This window comes from Eschscholzia californica, unplaced genomic scaffold (assembly GCF_041429995.1).
Source record: "Eschscholzia californica isolate CP2 unplaced genomic scaffold, dmEscCali1.0.p SCAF_1, whole genome shotgun sequence".
In the NCBI taxonomy this organism is placed as follows: domain Eukaryota; kingdom Viridiplantae; phylum Streptophyta; class Magnoliopsida; order Ranunculales; family Papaveraceae; genus Eschscholzia; species Eschscholzia californica.
In genome coordinates this window covers 12,302,040-12,322,035 of record NW_028238198.1, presented here as the reverse complement: position 1 = coordinate 12,322,035, position 19,996 = coordinate 12,302,040, and the positions used below count along the sequence as shown (strand labels likewise).

At 36.7% G+C, this 19,996-nt stretch overlaps 2 protein-coding genes across 2 annotated transcripts; one reads left to right on the top strand and one right to left on the bottom strand.

The window, feature by feature from the left end:
• Positions 1-4,805: 4,805 nt before the first annotated feature.
• Positions 4,806-17,567, bottom strand: LOC147564186 (uncharacterized). Its single transcript, XM_086644184.1, has 6 exons — positions 17,367-17,567; positions 17,165-17,274; positions 12,956-12,995; positions 6,905-7,012; positions 6,045-6,137; positions 4,806-5,262 (listed from the first exon to the last, which is right to left on the bottom strand). The coding sequence occupies exons 1-6, from the start codon at positions 17,505-17,507 to the stop codon at positions 5,098-5,100; spliced, it is 657 nt and encodes a 218-aa protein (XP_086500310.1). The 5' UTR covers positions 17,508-17,567; the 3' UTR covers positions 4,806-5,097.
• Positions 17,568-19,470: 1,903 nt separating this feature from the next.
• Positions 19,471-19,996, top strand: LOC147564185 (uncharacterized). The gene has a single exon (XM_086665541.1). It carries the CDS (start codon positions 19,506-19,508, stop codon positions 19,821-19,823), a length of 318 nt encoding a protein of 105 aa, XP_086521667.1. The 5' UTR covers positions 19,471-19,505; the 3' UTR covers positions 19,824-19,996.

Here is a 19,996-nt window from a genome sequence, read left to right as displayed (position 1 = left end):
TTGAAACTGGCGCGTGAACGGGATCATTGTTGATATGCAATAGTAAATAGATCGGAGAAGCACTTAATCAATTAGTACACCTAGCACGTCCTTATGATATGTATGTCTACTTGATGAGTCAATTTACTGAAACACAATGGTACATGTTTGAAAACATTTTTACAGTAATTAATTTTGCGAGGGGACTAAAATCACATAAAATCATGTTAAAGTACATAGTAGATGAAATGTGGGGGTTATAAATTTTGATAAGATGTTTTATATGGGATTGATTTCTCATAATATATGATGAGAAAGTATATTATCGAAGTTGGAACAATCTTGATATTAGGGTGCCCGACCTAATGTCAAGTGGAAAGTTTTACTAGTTAATTTTATGCTAGATGTTACCTTATGTCTCTACTAGAGATTTGGGAGAGAGCACGAATGAACATTCAAAATAGTGGGGGTTCATATAACTTTATGAGATCTTTTATGTAATTGTGTTTCCTAATAGTACTGAAAAAGTATTACTGAAATTGTAACAATGTCTTGATGTTATAGTGGACCCGTGTAATATCAAGTTGAAGATGTTACAAGTTGAAAATTGTACATAAGAGGGAGGGAGGGAGGGAGGGAGTACAAGTTAAAAATTGTACATAAGAGGGAGGGATGGAGGGAGGGAGGAAGGGAGGGAGAGAGAGAGAGAACAATCAATTAGTGGATATTTAAAATTGTGGGGTACCCAACGTCAAATTAGTAAATTTGAAACAAAATATATGAAAAAGTGAATTTTAAATTTCCTAGCTTGTGTTCATCTAAATGTGATTGTGCATATAGTGAAAATAATGAGAAGATAAGACATGGTCTATAATACTGAATGTAATCATGATGGAATTATAGTTTCTTATATTTGAGAAAATTTTGCAAATAAATTTTACTAAATCTCTGACGAGAGATATGTTTAAATTTTACATCTAGAGAGATGGGGTTGAAACTCTTTACATAAAAGTTACCATTGACGGCAACCCAATCTGACAATAGGAAATGACTAGTCTTAGATTCAATGGGTAACAACAAGTCATTGATAAGTGACTAATTTCAACACTTAGTTTAAAACTCTTAATGAAGTTCAGTCAAAGACAAGTATCTCTAAGGTAACAAAGATACTGGAAGAACTTCAACTATGTGAACTTAGAGGTGGTGTCGCCTCTCATTAAATTTAGAGTTTATCTAAGGATAGTTCATGAAACCAAGAAGCACATGGCCATATAAGTGCTAAGCGAGAAAACTGGAGAGCAAAAGAACAAATGTATTGTGTGTGTGGTGTTACCGGTTTTATCACAAGGAATAACTGGTTCAAAGCTGCAAGCTACCTGAAATTTCGATAAACTTTGTGCACTTACACTAAGGTATGGTTTAAATCGAAAGATACCATACTTTATACACTAATACTACTATATTTATTTTGACAAAGGTTTTTTATTAATAATTGTTTAAGTGGGGGATTGTTGGAATTTGGACAGTTATTAATTAAATTATTTATAAAATCAAATTAGTACCATACTTGAATTTAAATTTTATGTCTAATGGTCATGTCTCTTGATGAAAGTATTTGGAGAAACATATCTTTTTGTGAAAAGATTTTCTACTTGAAAAGTGTCCTCTTGCTCTCTATAAATATGATTTTTTCTACACAAACTATAAGTTGATGAAAACAATATGCAGAAACTATGTCGGAAAATCCTTTGCCGTCTTCAATGTGTTCTAGTGCTCCTTAAGTGAAATCTCCACAAGTTACTTGATGTAGTTTCATAAAGGCTTGTCATATCTTGGGAAGCAATTTACCTTGCAACTTTCAAGTAATCTCGATCGAGAGGGGGCAAAAAATGCTTTAAGGAAAGTGTACCTAGTACATGTTTCAAGCCTCTGATTTATATGTAGCTCTTGGGCGTAGTTATTTTTCCATAAGATTTTGGACAGATTCAAAAGAATTTTCTTTTAGAGGGTGATTACTTAGATCTTAGAAGAAGGCGTTTCGTAGTTCATCTGCTGGTGATATCTTATTCTTCTCTTCTATTTTATTTTAAGGTCGATGTTTTGGAAAAACAAGATAAGTTTCTGGCGAACAAAATTTCATAAGGTGGGAAAACTTAAAATTTCTTCCAAACACACCCTTCTTCTCATCTCTCTTTCAAATCTCTCTATTTCCTCTCGACTGGACCCCTAGGGAGAGTGAAGAGGAAAGGAAAAGATAGGGAGAGAGAGACAGATAAAGGAGAATGAGGAGGAGAGTCGAATGAGAGACAAATGATGGCGGTGGTGGTAGGAACTCAAAAATGTGGTGGTCGTCGTCGGAAATGTGGTGGTCGTGGTCAGAAACGTGGTGGTCGTCTTCAGAAATGGTGGTGGTCGTCGTCGTCGTTTCGGAAATGGTGGTGGTTTGTGGTGGTGGTGGTCAAAACTATAAGATGAAGATTAGGGGGAAAAAATAAACAAATTTATTTTTGGATAGAAAAAAGGGTGTCTCCTAAATCGAATCTAATTGACCAAAGTCTTAATTCCGCAAAGATTTTTATTTTTGATGCCCAAAATCGCGGTCATTCTAAACGTAGACTTTTCTCAACTTGATTTTTGTTATAAATTCTTTTGTTTATTTATTACTTAAAGTTAGGTTTGTAGCCATGCTTTATATCCGGATTTTAATTGAAAATGTTTGTTGTGAATCAACTATATCTATATAATAAGGAAAGAGGGTATCTTTTCCCCTCCTCCCAATGGCCAAGATTTGTTCTCCCATGTTTGTCTCTAATGGTTGAGATTTACTCTCTCAAAATTTGAGGGTTCAGATTTGATTAGAATTCGTCCAAGGATTGAGATTATAAGAAAGATCTTTTCAAAGATCTTATTTTTCTTTGGGAAGACTTAAAGATATCCAAATTATTGTTGTAGACACTCCATTTACATATGGACCCCTTGAACTTTAGCCTTTGACCCGCCTATAGCTGCAATGCGGAGCGCGTATAGATCAACCACAGTTATCTTAAAGACAACATCACGTGACGCATTTGATAGAACTACCTGTGTCCGCCTGGCACAGGTTATACCCTCGTTTCTATATAATACAATTTTAGCTTTGATCAAAATATGTAAAAGCAATCACTATTTGAAACAAGTATGTATAGTTTATTAGAGAACATGTAATGGGTTAGGTGTTATGGAGATATGTTTTATTTCTCGTGGAGATAAGAGGCATAGAAATGATTTAATTTCTCAGAAAGTAACCAACGAGTCCAAAAGAAAGGAATGAGGTGAAAGAGAGAGACCTATGCGATCTGTTCAAATCAACATGGTCGAAAAACGACAGCGTCTTGAGGAGGAAAGAATAGATGCTTCAACACAACTCCATGCAGCTAATTTATTCTCTATCGTCCCAATTCTTCAATCCCGTATAGGACATTTTGTTACAAGTGGTTTGTTTATTGTTTCTAGTTCCTCTTCAGTACCTACAAAATCTATACCAGATCCAAAATATTGAAAGTTCAAATAAGTAAAGTTAGTATACGATAAATCTTAGTAAATTGGACGCACAAATTGCATTTTCAGATAAAATTCATACTAAATCCGTGTCAAAATATTGCGTCAAATTCGGTTCTGTGACAAGTTGGACTTCTTCCCATTCTCCAGTTCAATGTTAGGTGTGCTTCAACTAGTTGTGCCTTTGCTACGAAATGAACCTAAATCCTTGGCCTAGAAAGACAAAATAAATCGATTAATTTGACATGGTTGAAAAAACGAAGCAATTTCCTTCTTGTCATGTTGTCTTTTTCATTCAACCCAATAGAAAATCTTTTACAGAGATTAAAAATGGCCTAAAATCTTATAAATGTTTGTTCAACCATAGAGAAATACAAAAGAAGAATTTTTCTTTATCTAAGACATTTTATCTTCATTTTGTTTAAGTTGATGTCTTCGTTTAAGTCGTATAACTCTTCTTTCCTGACGTAGGTTGCCTCATTCTTCAATAACGGTGGTTCCTCATTTATGAGATCTCGAGGCATCATAAAGAGCTTGGAACTAAGACAATAATTACAATAAACTAATGTATTATAGTTATCTTTATGTTAACCGTGATGTTGATAATAGTGATTAATATTAAGATTGAGTTGTTTATGTTAAACAAAACTAAAAGTAAATAAAATACTAAATTTATTGTTACTTTTCTCATTATATTTTAGAGTTATTTATTAAATGATCTGTAAAACGCTTTCCTTAAACTAATTTGATAAAGGAAGAGCAAATACATAAATTAGTTTTATTTAATGCACGGTCTATCCCAGATAATGTTCTTCCTATGCTAAAGACCTTTTTCGGGAGCGGCTAAAGACCCCCGATAGGATAGCTATTAGTGTTGGGTGCCTGTTAGCATCCAGTCCGCCCCAATCCTAGTTTTCTTTTTCTTTTTTTTTTTCTTTTTCCTTTCCTTTTTTTTAATTGTGAACGTGCCTCTAACCCTTCACCTCTAAAGTGGAAGACTAAACCTCTTACCGCTCCTGCCAAAGGTTATTGGCCTAATTTTGTTTTTTTCCCTTCTTCTTCGTCTCTTTTTTCTTCATCTTCTCCGTATCATCACGTTATCATGGAAACAACCTTGTTTCCAAATCCATCATCATCGATCTACAATGAGGAGTTAGAGAGATAATGTTTTTTTTTCTCTCGAGTTGCTTTATTGTTTTTCTCTTTTCATATTCAACTTCAATGGACCTGAAATTTTTTCGTTTTTCTATTCAACAAAGAAATGAACAGCAAGAGGTAACCTTCATCACTACGAAAAAAAAATAGATACGCAAAAAAGTTGTATGATTAGAATTAGATTCTTTTAGCTACACCTCCAAGTTGAAACTTGTTTAGTAGCATCCTAAGTACCACAGGTCAAAGTTCTCTCAAGTTCACAAGATATATATCGATGGAAGATATGAAGACGGCCTTCGCAAGTCACCCAAGCTGCACCATATTTGCCAGCTTTGGGCATAAAATTCTGTCTATCTTTTAGTTTCATATATGAAAAACGTGATTGTCTCCGAACATCTGCCAATGTCCTCTCGAAAAGAGAGGCGTTCACCTAGCCCGTACCTTAACATCAAGAGCCCAGTGAAGTTTGCCTTCAGGCAAAGGAATAGACCTTGGCAGAAGCAGTGGCACCTCGTATGTTCCGACAGCTGACAGTGGTTCTGGTAAGAACAGGTTCTCTGCTTCAATACTCACAGAAAGTTGCCTTCCCACCTGACATCATCATTCATACACCTCATAAGATTTCATCACTAATTAGGAAGAACAACTATAGGAAAAGAGGTGCTATATCTCACTCTCCACTTGACCACCTGGAGGCTAGATACCATGATTTCTACATATTTTAGATTTGACTAGGCATCTCATGAATGTTGGGATAATCCAGGCGGTTAAGTAAGCTGTCAAATATGGAGTTGATGGAGAACCTAGGGTTCCTGGAGAAACTTACCAATCATATAAAAGTCTGTGGACATCCAACTAAACTAATTGCTAAGAGTGGAAATACCTTAAATAGAATATTCTTGATGATGATAGTGCTCTTGGTTCATGGAGGACTATTCTTAAATACCCTGATAGCCCTCCAATGAAAGCCTAACATGGTAACACGTGTCTTTTACCGGGTGACATGGATCACGTGTGACCGTTGGGCCTATCACATGTGGCCCAACTCTGGTGAGAGTACCATAGTAAGTTTGTGCGCAATCCAGTTTGTACCCCACAATTTCTCTTACTCTCTCTCTCTCTCTCTCCAAAACTTTATAGGAAGAACAGAGGTGATCTAGAGCAGTCGAGCAAAGTTCAGGAGTCCTTTTACATAGTGTAGCACTACTCTTAGACAACATGTAGTCCTTCACTCTATTAGATCCCAAGGCAAACTACAATTTAGGCATCACAAAAGCAATTGATTCCACATCACACCATCAAGAATGCATGTGCCGTTTGCTAAGCCACAGCCCACACTCTATCTAATTACAATGTCGAAATAGAAAGCATACCTCGGCAACAAGCTCCTCTTTAGTAATAGGAGATTGTAGTGGAAAAGCAGATGAACTGGGGTCCTTGTTGACCCGGATGAGCCTTCTTAGCACCTAGAACATTTATAACTCTCAAGTTACTAGTATCTCCACAAACAAATGCTTACTTATCAATGATAAGAAAACACCTATCTGATTTCTCAAAAGGCTGCATACATAAGTTATTTCTCAAAGGTATGGAAAAGACCCACCAGTAAGAGTGCGATTTTGACCTTTGAAGGGTGTAGGGTAGGCTTTCTCAGTCCATTTCAAATGACATTCTTTTCTGGTTAATAAAACTAAGGGTATCATCACACCTATTTTAAAGTTTAATACTGGAATTGGAATGCCTCTTCACTGTTTCAACTTTCGATTATACAAGATCATGTTAACTCTGAAAAATCCAACAGGCGGCAAATGATTGAGGAATTTCCGGAAATATATTGTCAAGGTCATTTCACTGATCCTCCCACAGCCAGCCTTTGGCTGTATTAGTCGCCTAATTCCTTAGCAGTGGTTATTTCTTTGTGACGGCAATTTAATGAGGTTTGTTTAAATATCCTGAGCCTACTGCAGAAATGAAGGGGATATGTCTAAGTAGCTCTAAAGCTAATTTAACCGTGTAATGGAAAAGCTTCGAGTAATCAATAGTGGCTGATAAACAAAATACTTATATATATGCTCGACATAAGAGCATTAGCATATTCGTATTGCACTAGATTGACTGAAATGAGTCGGACTGAATAAAAAGATGAATAACTAACCAGGTTAGCATTAGCATATTCGTATTGCACTAGATTGACTGAAATGAGTCGGACTGAATAAAAAGATGAACAACTAACCAGGTTAGCATTATCTAAGCGTTTTGCTGCCATTTGATACTCTTTCATCTTATCTTCTTTTGTCTGTGGAACAACTTTTACCGCCTCCACCTCCTCAGGTTGGTGAAGCTGAAAAGAAAGCATTTGAGAAATTTTTACCAATGTAAAACCAACTACGCGCAAGCCAGAAGAAACTAAGTAACTAACTACCTTTTGAACGTAAATAATCTAATAATACGTTTACTAAGTCGGGAATTGGGAAATTATCTATCATTACTTATGACTCATCAAGTTTTCTATGCCCTATTAACACATTCTTGATTTGTGCTCTAGTCATGGAGTACTTATGATGTATGAGCAAAGAAGACATAATATCGACTAAAGAGATAACCAAGTAGGATTCACCAATAAGAGCAATACATCACTTTCTATATGCAGCTGAAGGAGAAATTACACCTAGAAATGGAGTTACTTACGTCCAAATCAAAGAAATTTGGATTCTGTTGCGTTTGCCTTGTAGCTACTGATGAAATATACATAAAGTTAAACTAATCAAAAGATATGTAAGAATTCTCTCTTCACTCTATTTTATTTCAATGATTATTTCAATTACAATCTTTTAAGTTTTTATACTTGATTAGAGAAAGGAAAAACAGAATTAACAACTAACAAATAGTTTGTTATGAAGTTAGTTGTCTAACTAACTTCTATTATTGTTGTAGGTTGCCTGTAGAGAAAACTTCAATCAACTTGTGGCTGCCTTTAACGCTTCAACAGTGGTCAACTCCTCTTGACTGTCGTGGGTGTCTTCAGACAAAGTCTTAGGTCATATCAGACTAATGACCTAGGTATAAAAGGGAATGAAACCCTAGTTGCCTCTTCTCAGCTTAATCGAAAAATCCCCAAATTATTTGTTCTTCACTAAAACCCTAGCTTCTGTTCTTCATCTAAACCTTCTTCTGTTCTTTAGTTTTACAGCCCCCCTCAAACAGATGATGAAGTTTTATGAATCATCAGTTTGTTTCGAAAGGAATCAAAGAGATCGAGTGGAATTCCTTTTGTAAAAATGTCTGCGATCTGCTCCTTTGTTGGAAGATGGTGAATGATAATAGTTCCATTTGACACCAAATCTCTAACATAGTGGTAGTCAACCTCTATGTGCTTCGTTCGTGCATGGAAGATGGGATTCGATGCGAGAAACTTCGCACTAATGTTGTCACAGTAAAGTTCGAAAGGTTTCTTCAGTGGAAACCCTAGCTCATCCATAAGGTAAGAAACCCAGACCATCTCTGTTGCAGTATTCGATAATGACTTGTACTCTGCCTCTGTTGAGGATTTTGCAACTGTTGCCTGTTTCTTTGAACTCCATGATATTAGACTTGAACCGAGAAATAAACAGTAACCCCCTGTAGATTTTCTCGAATCAGGGCACCCAGCCCAGTCTGAATCTGAATATGCTGTTAGAGATGATAAATCTCCTTTTTCCATCTTAATACCAGAACCCATTGTCCCTTTAATGTATCTGAGTATCTTTTTTACAAGCACTAAATGAGCTGTTGTTGGTTTGTGCATGAACTGTGCTGAGTAATTCACTCCAAATGATATGTCTGGTCGAGTCAATGTGAGATACTGTAAAGCACCAACCAAGCCTCTAAACTCTGTTGGATTGGAAAGCTCATCCCCCTCTGTAAGTGACACTCTTTGGCCAGTAGAGACAGGCAATTTTGATGGCTTTGATTCCAATAATTTTGCTCTCTGTAGTAGTTGCAAGGCATACTTGTTCTGAGTTAGAAGCATATTCTTTTGTATTGGATCATAAGATACCTCAATACCTAGAAAATAAGACAAGGATCCCAAGTCTTTCATCTTGAAAGCAACACTTAAGTCCTTGATCAGTGAATCAATATGAATAATTGAGCTGCCTGTGAGGATGATATCATCCACATATAATAATAGAATCAAAGACCCTGATGAGAAATGATAGACAAACATTGAATGGTCTGTCCTACTTTTATGAAACCCATATTTGTAAAGAAAGGAAGCAAACTTGTTGAACCAAGCCCTAGGAGCTTGTTTCAATCCATATAAAGCTTTATGGAGATGACAGACATGTGTCTCCTTGCCTGGTTTTGCAAATCCTGGTGGCTGAATCATGTAGACATTTTCATCAAGAACCCCATGTAAAAAAGCATTTGATACATCAAGTTGCTTTATGAGCCATGAATTTGTCACTGCAATTGTGAGTACAATCCTAATAGTGTTAGCTTTGACTACTGGACTGAAAGTTTCATCATAGTCAATGCCCTCTTGTTGGTGAAATCCCTTAGCCACAAGTCTGGCTTTGTACCTTTCAATGGTACCATCACTCTTCTGTTTGAGCTTAAAGACCCATTTGCAGCCTAGAACATTCATATTTTTGGTATATGGGACCAAAGACCATGTCTCATTATCTAATAAAGCTTGATACTCATCATTCATAGCCTTTGTCCATTCACTACTTTTAGCAGCTTCCTTATAAGACCTTGGTTCAGTAGGTAACTCTAGAATGGACAAATAGGCAACATCTAAAGTGTGAGATGATGTATAATGAGCCACAAAGTCTGATGGTAGTTGCTTACTCTTGATAATTCCATTTCTGCCCCTAGTTATAATCTGATTAGACTGTTGAATAGACACTGGAACAAGAGATGTTGCTGGTGTACTAATGTTGTTATTAGAAATGCCCAAGTCTCTTGAACCATATCCTCTAGAAGCTGAATTAGCTGGTGTACTATTGATAGGTGAACTATTGATAGGTGTACTATTGATAGGTGTCCCTAATTCAGTAGAGATAAGTTGTCTATTTGATAGAGATGGCAGAGGTAAGCTAACATGTGAGAACTCATTCTGATCACCACTAGACATGTGCTGTTGGATGTTGGAATATGGAAAGTTTCCTTCATCAAAAGTAACATGTCTAGATATATAGATCCTCTTGGATTTAGGTTCATAGCATTTGTACCCTTTGTGTTCATTGCTATATCCTAAAAATACACACTGAAGGCTTTTTGGGCTTAACTTGTCTTTCCTAAGTACTCCCAAGTGTGGAAAGCAAGCACAGCCAAAGATTTTAAAATGAGAGTAATTGGAGCAATATGAAACAGAACTTCATATGGGGATAAGCCTTGAAGGGTTTTAGTGGGTATTCTGTTAATGATGTAGACTGCTGTATTGAATGCATCAAACCATAAAAATTTTGGTAAAGAACAATGGAAAGATAGAGTATTACCTAATTCTGTGATATGTCTATGCTTCCTCTCTGCCTTCCCATTTTGTTGTGGTGTATAGGGACATGAGCTTCTGAAAATAATCCCATTCTTATCCAAAAAACATCTGAACTCTCCTTTCATGAGTTCTGGAGCACCATCAGATTGAAAATACACAATTTTCTCTTTGAGGAGATTTTCACTTGTTGCCTTAAAGTGTGTGAAACACTTAATACTGTCTGATCTTGCCTTCATAGGATAAATCCAACTAAATTTGCTGAAGTCATCAAGAAATAATATATAGTACTTGGCTCCATTTGGTGTGGTGACAGGGGCTGGTCCCCAAACATCACAATGAACCAAATAAAGTGGAGTATTGGTGGTTGTAGATGAATCCTCAAAAGGAAGACATTTGCTCTTGCCCATTTCACAAGAGGAGCAAAAAGACTTCTCTTTTGTGGTTGAAAAATGTATCTTATCATCCTTTTGTAACTGCTGCAATACTCCATGATGGGAGTGACCCAATCTAGCATGCCATATGTCATAATGTGTAGTAGTTTGAGCTAAGTTGGCTGAATAAGACCTATCTTGCAATATACTGTTGTGGACTTCTATAGGATATAAATTCTGTTTCATTGGTCCTTCTGCCAAAAGTTTCTTAGACCAGATGTCCCTAATGGTATAACCCCAAGGCAGAAATTCAACTGAACAAGAGTTGTCTTTAGTAAACTTTGATATAGACAATAAGTTCCTTTTAAGATTTGGAACACACAACACCTTATTTAGCTCAAAAGTATGATTAGAAGTAGACAATTGTGAAGAACCAGTGCTAGTAATTGGTAGAAACTTACCACTACCCACCATAACTGCCTCTGTGCCTTGATATGATTGACTAGTTGTGAGATTTGAAGCAGTGTGAGTCATATGACTGCTGGCTCCTGAATCAGCTAGCCAGGCCCTATCCTTTATTGAATTTGCTTCTGTGACTACATGACACTCATCAAAATCTAAGACACAATCTGAAAAGATATCATTATCCTGTTCATGTACAATAGCAGTATGACATTCTTGAAAGATATCATCATCATCATTTGTCTGTTCATATTCATATAGCATGGCATTATTACATTCAAGTAAAGCTTCATCCTCATATAAGTAAGACTGTGGTTCTATTGTAGTATCATGAGTGTTTTCTATGTTAGAATCATTTGTCTCATGCTGATTTTGAGATTCTGAATGGTAACCCATATGAGGCTTATTTGGTGTATACCTAAAGTAGCAAACCCCAGCAGAATGTCCCCATCTTTTACATATTCCACAAGGGACAGTGGTGAAGTCAAAATCATCAGCCCTAATACCTACTTTGGATTGAGAACTTGATGATGGTTTGACATGATTTTGTGAATTTGTAGAATCCTTCTTTATTTGACCTTGATTTCTATAAAATGTGGGTGATGGTTTATATCCTGGTTTAGTATATTGTCTTTGATTATACCTTTTGACATAGTAAGCTTCTTGATCAGTGTCTCTTGATAACAACCATTGCTCATGTTGAACTAATCTTGATTTAAGTTGAGCAAATGATAAGTGTTCATTATTTGCCCTAATAGCAATGGTAAATGGATCATAGTCTACACTTAACCCTTGAATTGCAAATCTTATTAACTCAGGTTCACTAATTCTATCATTTACAGACATTAAAGAGTCTGAAATTTGTTTCAGTTCTCTAAGGTATTCTGTTATGGAAGAGTTTCCTTTCTTTATTGTCTGTAACTTTCTTCTTAATTGGTCTTTTTGAGATTCAAGACCTTCATTGTTAGTAAGATAGAGATAATCCCAAATCTCTTTGGCTGAGTTCAGCCCATATGTGTCATAATAGACAGATTTGGAAAGGGTACTTTTCAAGTAAGATTTCACAAAACTCTCCTTACTTCTCCACTGTTGGAAATCTGGGTTAACTTGTTCAATACCATTTATGATTCTAAGTTGTGGTGGTGATTCAATGGTGCCTGTGACAAACCCTAGCAAATCATAAGTGCTAAGAAGGGTTTCAACTTGATCTTTCCACATGAGAAAGTTAGAATCATCTAACTTCTCAGTTATGAAGTTAGTAACAGATGAAATTGGAGGTAAATTACCTTGAGGTGAAGCCATTTGATGAATGCTTGGAAAGAAGTCCGAAAAAAAGTAATATTCTAACCTTTTGAAAACTGAATTCTTCAATTTCCTTTTGATTTTGATGATAATGAATGTTAAATTTTCTGAATTTTGATCTTGATGTTGTTTATCTTGCGAGATGATGATTGCTTTTGAGCTATTGAGAGAAAACCCTAGTTTTGGATCTACAAAACTAGCTTTGGATCTTTGAAGAACCCTAGACTGATACCATGTAAGAATTCTCTCTTCACTCTATTTTATTTCAATGATTATTTCAATTACAATCTTTTAAGTTTTTATACTTGATTAGAGAAAGGAAAAACAGAATTAACAACTAACAAATAGTTTGTTATGAAGTTAGTTGTCTAACTAACTTCTATTATTGTTGTAGGTTGCCTGTAGAGAAAACTTCAATCAACTTGTGGCTGCCTTTAACGCTTCAACAGTGGTCAACTCCTCTTGACTGTCGTGGGTGTCTTCAGACAAAGTCTTAGGTCATATCAGACTAATGACCTAGGTATAAAAGGGAATGAAACCCTAGTTGCCTCTTCTCAGCTTAATCGAAAAATCCCCAAATTATTTGTTCTTCACTAAAACCCTAGCTTCTGTTCTTCATCTAAACCTTCTTCTGTTCTTTAGTTTTACAAGATACAACAGAACAGAGACGAACCTTGCGTTGTTCACTGATAAGGTACTCATACTTTTCTTTTCTTTCTTTTTTTTTTGACAGAATCAAGTCTATAACTCGAGAAAGTTACAATATATTCCAAAATCAAAAAAACTAACAGACCCGGACTAAATAATAACCTTGTTAACATTAAGGATAAAAACACAACTTAATTTATATCTGGGGGTGTCGCTGACGCGGCCAGTGCATGCGCGTCCTTATTATGGATTCGGTTGCAATACTCCACTTGTGCTTGGAGTACATTAACCCTCGATCTCAGACCGTCGATTTCCCTCGATAATCTCCATGGGATCTCGCAATCAACGGATGTTATCCAGTGAATCAATACCTGCGCATCACCCTCGATTATAAAGCCCTCTAACCCTAAATCTTCTGCTATTTCTAGGGCACATTCGAACCCCTCCAACTCGCTGTAAATCGCCGATCTAGGTATTATCTCTTTCACCTTTGTTTGTAAGATCTGTCCCTCAGAATCCCTTGCCATGGCTGCGCATGAAGCTTTGGTATCTTTAAAAGCTCCATCAAAATTTATTTTGATAATTCCAGTCGGTGGAGGGAGCCATCTACCTTCCTGTTAAACAGTATTGAGGTTAGAATTAAAGGTTAAGTTAGATACTAACCTGAGTGATTCTTTGGTGTTCCACCAACATCTATCAAGATCCGGTTGCTTTTGTAGAAAGTGTTTATCACATCTGACTTTCCACCAATCCCACATCAAATATGTAAAGGTGAACCAATCCTTGTTGCCTGATTCTCTTTGATTAAGCAAATACTTTAGATTTTTAATCGGACCTACAAATCTCATTTGCAGATCAGTAGTCCCAGCTTTGATATTCAAATCTGTAATTAAAGGACAGCTACCAAAGAGGTGAGTGATTGTTTCTGTTTCCCCTTGATTACACATAAGACATGCTTGATTTATATGGGTAACCCTTTTGCCGATGTTGTTTAGAGTTGGCAGACCTCCATGAATCAATTTCCAAATAAAGTTTTGCACCTTAGGGTTCATATCTTTTTTCGACCAAAACAATTTCCAAGGAAAATCCGAGGCCTCCTCATGTAGTGTTGGTAATGTTTTGACCTCTGCATAATATGATTTTGTCGAAAATTTACCTGAGTCAGTAGGCTTCCAAATTAGTTTATCTGCAATATAACTCTCATTGATCTTGATATTAAGAATATTTTGTACAGTAGATGTATCAAAATGAGATTGAATCATCTCAATGTTCCATTCTCTTTGATTGATTGGGGAGCATAAGATCACATACATTATTAATTTATGTAGGAAGAGGATTAATAGGGATAGGTATTTGGTTAGTACTATTAGGTGACCAAGGATCCATGGTAATATGTACTGATTTACCATCACCAACCAACCACATAATGTTTCTTTTCATGGTATTTCTTGTTTCTGTGATTACTTTCCAAAATTGAGAAGAGTTTGCCGGGGCATGGTGATCCCAAAACTCTCCATTCTTAACATATTTTGAGGATAAGCGCCCCAAGATATTTTTCTTCGTCTGTCATGAGGGGAGCTGAAAGTCTATTAATAAATTGGTGCTGGATCTCTCTGTGGATTCCTTTTCCGAAGAAAAGTGATGATTTCGAGAAATTCACCTGCTGACCAGAGAACGAAGAATATTGATTCATTATATGTATTAAATTATTCAAAGTAGGTAGATTAGCTTTACCGAAGACTATCAAATCATCCGCGAACAGTAGGTGTGTAATGTTAGGACTGTCCGGATTGATCTTGTATCCTGTAAAAATCCCTTGGGATTCATATAAATCAAATAAAAGAGAGAGAGATTGAGAGGTGAGGATAAAAAGATAAGGGGATAACGGGCAACCTTGCCTAAGGCCTCGAGAGGCCGAAAAATCCCAACCCTAGTCCCATTAATTTGAATATTAAAACGGGCAGAAGTCACGCTAGACATAATAAGGTTGAGAATTCTGCCTTCTATGCCTGTAGCCCTGAGGACCAGATTCAAAAAATTCCAATCCACTTGGTCATAGGCTTTAGCCATGTCCATCTTTAAGGAGAAAGCTCCTTTTTTGGCCCTAGATTGATGCATAGAATGAATTAATTATCTGGTAATCACTATATTATCTATGATTTGTCTTTTAGGGACAAAGACATTTTGGTTCCAAGCTATGGTTTCCTCTAGGTAAGGTCTAAGACGGTTGGCAATTATTTTAGTGATGAATTTATAAACCGAGTTACATAGTGCAATCGGTCTGAATTCAGAGGCGAAACTCGGGTTCCTAGTCTTAGGGATTAAAGCAATAGTGGTATAATTCAAGGTAGGGTCAATAGAACCTGTATTAAAGATGTCCCGAATGTATTCAATGAGTTCTGGACCGATAATATCCCAATTATGCTGGAAGAAATAAGTATTTTTCTGTTTACGAGTTGACATTGCCATTACCACTTATTTAATCTCTTCTGCCGATGGAACCCTAGAGATGTCGTTGATTTGTTCAGCTGTAAACACTTTGTAAGAATTTAATATCTCGGTCGGAGGCAGAGTGACCTGTTCTGCTGAAAATAAATTCTGAAAAAATGTTATGAATTCCGATGAAATATCATTAATGTTCCTGGTAATCTGACCATTAGGCAATGTCAGTTGATGAATAGTATTTTTCTGTTTACGAGTTGACATTGCCACATGAAATGCCTTGGTATTCCTGTCCCCATTATGGACCCAATTAGCTCTGACCCTCTGTTCTGCCCTAGTACATTGTAAGTTTTCCAAAAACATAATTTCTTCTTGAATTTTACTCTCAATAGTAAGAACGTGTTCAGTGGAGACCAACTTTTGTATATTTAAAAGTCTCTGTTTAAGAATAGAGAGTCTGTTTTTAATGACTCCAAAAGCACGCTTGCTCCAATGTTTGATATTTTCTTTGACTTCTTGAACTTTTTCTGGGAAAGTACCCGTGCTCTGGTCCCAATTTTCTTTGAAAGTCTTGGAATACTCCTCATGTTTTGTCCAATAAATTTCAAATTTGGAGATGGTGGTCATAGTATTTCCTTGAACGTTGAATTTGAGAAAGATTGGAGCATGGTCACTGTTGTAACGTGGCAAATGGAACACTCCTGCAGTCGGATATTTGAGTAGCCACTCCGTATCGCATAACACTCTATCCAATCTTTCTTTTGTTAAGTGGTGAATAGCCTTGCTATTAGTCCAAGTGAAGGCCGGACTGTTGTAGCCTAAATCCAACAGATTAGCATCTCGAACAAATTTCTGAAAATTAGACATAAAAGGGATATGAGTGGATCCGCCCCATTTCTCCGATTTATCTAGCAATGCATTTAAATCACCCATACAACAGTATGGGTTGGTGATATTACCTATTCTAAGTAAAAGATGGTTCCAAAAGGACTGTCTATTATGTACCTGAGGTGGTCCATATATAAATAGAAAGTCCCAAGGTATATTATCAGTCTCATTACTTACTTTTACATGAATAAGATTAGGGGAAGAGTAAATGATATCAAAATTATACTCTGGGGTCCAATGTAAAATCAGACCACCACTACGACCTACAGAGGGAACAGCAAAAACCTTGGATAAATTAAATTTATTAAAACATGAAAGAGGAATATAGTTAGAAATACGAGTTTCTGAGAGGAAAACAATTGAAGGCTTAATAGCCCCAAGGAACTGAGATAGAGTCTCTTTTGTCGGGGTGTTCCCAAGCCCACAACAATTCCATGCTAGTGCAGTCATGGCCCCTGCGGCATTGGGGTTGCCGAGACCCTTTCATTTTGAATTACATCTTTTGCATGACGACCAGAGTGCCTGTACTGTTTGATAATCCTTTTTGATGGGGATGTAGCATCCTCTTCCATATCAACTACCGTATTTGTTTGTTCTTTTGGTTGCTTTCGTTTTGGATTTCCGAGTATAACCCATTTGAGTATACTGATGCATCACCAGTCTTCTTTTGCATTTTAGATTTCTTAGCTTCGATCAAATGAGATAGGAGGTCTCCAAAATTCTGGTGAATACTGGTGTTGGGAGGAACCTGCTCTTCACCTATATCATCATGTTCATTTAATGAAAGATTAGCAATTCTAGGTATTATATCATTACCGAATGAACCCAATTCTCGAATTGGGTTCCGGGTAGTAAAAGGAACTTTGTATTCCTCTTTGTATTTACGAAGTAATGATATCTCAACAAAATTCCTGGTATTATTGGTACAGCAAGCAACTTCGGCATCAGATGGTTCCTGAAATATCCGGGAGCGACCTTTATAGTCTCACCAGCTTTACCAAGCTTCTCTATGCTCTGAATGGCCAACAGGAACAACAAAAGGGCTCAGAAGATTAACTTATGTAATGCTTAGAGGAAACAAGAATAACAGCTTTCTGAAATCTCACCGTCGTAAGAATTACTTCCAACTTTCTATATCTGAGACCTTGACCAACAAACAGTGATGGATTAGTTATAGAACTTGAACTTTTGATGGTCGAGTCCTTGAGCTGACGTAGAACATTTCTTCCACATTGGATGTGACCCATATTCGAACTCCCTTGATATTGTCTCCCTTTCTTTAGTCGAAAACAAATAAAGATCAGACTGTTAGATGACCAATAGCGAAGAGTTAATGTATTATCAAGGTTCTTTAGTTTTTCTCCTTCTCTCTCATTTCTTGTTTTTTCCTACTTCATAGGTGTTTTTTTTTTAGAAAATTACTTCAACATTCTAATGAGATACCTGAAAAAATCATCTAATTGAATGACAAATCTGACCCCTAATCCTCAAACTATGGTAATGTCCCAAAAAAAGAAGAGATGAAAGAATCCACAAAAAAATAACTCAAAATACCATGTTTGTGCTCTAAGCAACATGATCTAATCTTACAAAATCACATGGAAGTATGAGATTAGTCCACATGGGAAAAGGCGGTCTCTTGACCAATAATATAAAGTCTGGGTCCTCTCCACTCATTGTCAATTGGTTTTAAGTTGAATGACCACAAACTTAATATGGTATTAGAGCTAGGCCATACGTAATACAGTAGGTTTAAAAGTCACACGTGCTCCACTTGATCTGAAAAGAAAAAGAGCATGTGTTGGGCTCAAAGAACCCCACATATGAGGAGGTGTGCGAGAATAGTCTGAGAGAAGGGTGATATCTTAACCAATAATATAATGTCTAGGTCTTCTCCGCTCATTGTCAATTCGTTTTGAGTTAGATGAGCATTAACTTAACAGGAAGTTATTGAATTTTCTAGAAAAAACCCAAAAACCCTATTGCAATTTTATAACATAGGGGCATTTTATCAAACACATTCTAGTCAAATGAGTCTTCAATAAATACCATTTCAGATCAAATACAAGTCATACCTTATGAACTCATGATCAAAGGACTCAAACAATAACCCAATGATGAAACAAACCAATACAAAAATCAGACCCTAAACCAAGAAAAAAAGAAGCAAGAAGAACCTACGATTGGGTTATTTTCTGGCGATAATGGCAGCTCCACTCTTTTCACCGGCGAAGTACTATCTCCCGACGGGAACGCCAACTCCTCACTCGGCTGCTATACTTCGAAATTCGAATACGAGGACGTGTTATTTTGGCAAAATTTTTAAATCTCAGCCGTCCATTGTGAGACTAGAAACCCTCGTCGACGTGACATCATTACTGGGGAGTGCGCCTCCAAGGCAAATTTTTCAAATAGAGCTGGGAAAGTCTGAGAACCCAAAACTCCGGCCGTGGATAAACATCTGAAACTCTGAAGGCGAATCCAACCTGATTGTCGGGACGAACATATCTACATAATATTCCGCTTAAGCTATTAGTCTATTGATATTTGTGTGACATCACCGGTTTATTAATGTACGTCCTCTTGAGAATAATAGAGGAATGGAGTTTAATCTCTGGTCTTAATGACATAATGTGTGTTTGGATGACTTTCATGTCGAATTTTTTGAACTTTGATTAAATCCAAAATGACCTATGGAATCTTGATATTGATCTGTTCATGTGGGCATTGTCTAAAAGTGGCCCTCTCTTGTGTAGCGGCACATAATGGCAACTCTATTGATCGTGTAAATCAAAGTCCTGGTTATCCGATATTCAATAAACTCTAAAATTTGACGAGTTTGGACAGATTTTGAACACCTCGTAATTTTAAAGGACATAAGTTTTCGAGCCCGACCGACCTGACCGGTAAAGCTATAAGCCCGCGTGATCCCCCACCCCGATTTCCATCTCCGGTGTCACATAGCACTTCGATTGTTTAGGTGCGTTACATATACCCACCAATTAAAAATGGGTGAACAAGTTTTTCCGTTAAGAAACAGATGTCACTGTGGGAACAAAGGCAAGTGCCACGTAGCATGGAGTTGTAATACGTGGCAGCTAGTGACAATGAAGTCCTTCTTAGTACTACTACTAATTTCTTCTTTCTTCCTAGTGAGAAGAAAAAAAAGGAGAGAAACTAGAGAGAGAGGAAATAGAAGGAAGGGATATATCATCACCAATCAATCAATAAATCAATAAGGAGGAATGGGAAGCAGTGGAGGAGGGAATGAAGCAGAGTGGAGAAAGAATGCAGATACACATAAGATGAGTAATGAAAATATAAAGAGTGCTGGTGTAGAAGGATCAAAGAGACCACCAGGTCATAATCCAGGGGGAGCACTTCATCAAAGACGTAACTTACCTTTTTCTCTCACTAATATGGCACTTGCTGGTGTTGCTATTACTGCTGCCACCGTTTACTTCACTTTATACGTTAAGAAAAAACCTGAAGCCACCGCCACTGACGTCGCCAAAGTCACCACCGGCATAGCCTCCCCTCAAGACACACATCCTCGAAAGTAGTAATACTACTTATTAGAGAGATTTGTGGGTGTTTAATTTGGATTGTTAAAGCAATGATGAGTTGATTTTGGGTTTTTTTTTCTTATTTTGAGAAATACGTACAGTAGTAGTTTATGTTAAAAGAAATGATCGAGGAGAATATGTGAATTAAGAAGGGTTTGTTTGTTGTTGAA

What these genes read in the sequence shown, in the direction of transcription:
- LOC147564186 (XM_086644184.1), bottom strand. Translation starts at nt 17,507, where the DNA reads ATGGGTCACATCCAATGTGGAAGAAATGTTCTACGTCAGCTCAAGGAC. An exon ending in GCTTAGATAATGCTAACCTG is followed by an intron (nt 6,138 to 6,904) that starts GTTAGTTGTTCA and finishes TAAATGTTCTAG; the next exon opens with GTGCTAAGAAGGCTCATCCG. An exon ending in AAGAGGAGCTTGTTGCCGAG is followed by an intron (nt 5,263 to 6,044) that starts GTATGCTTTCTA and finishes TGATGATGTCAG; the next exon opens with GTGGGAAGGCAACTTTCTGT.
- LOC147564185 (XM_086665541.1), top strand. Translation starts at nt 19,506, where the DNA reads ATGGGAAGCAGTGGAGGAGGGAATGAAGCAGAGTGGAGAAAGAATGCA.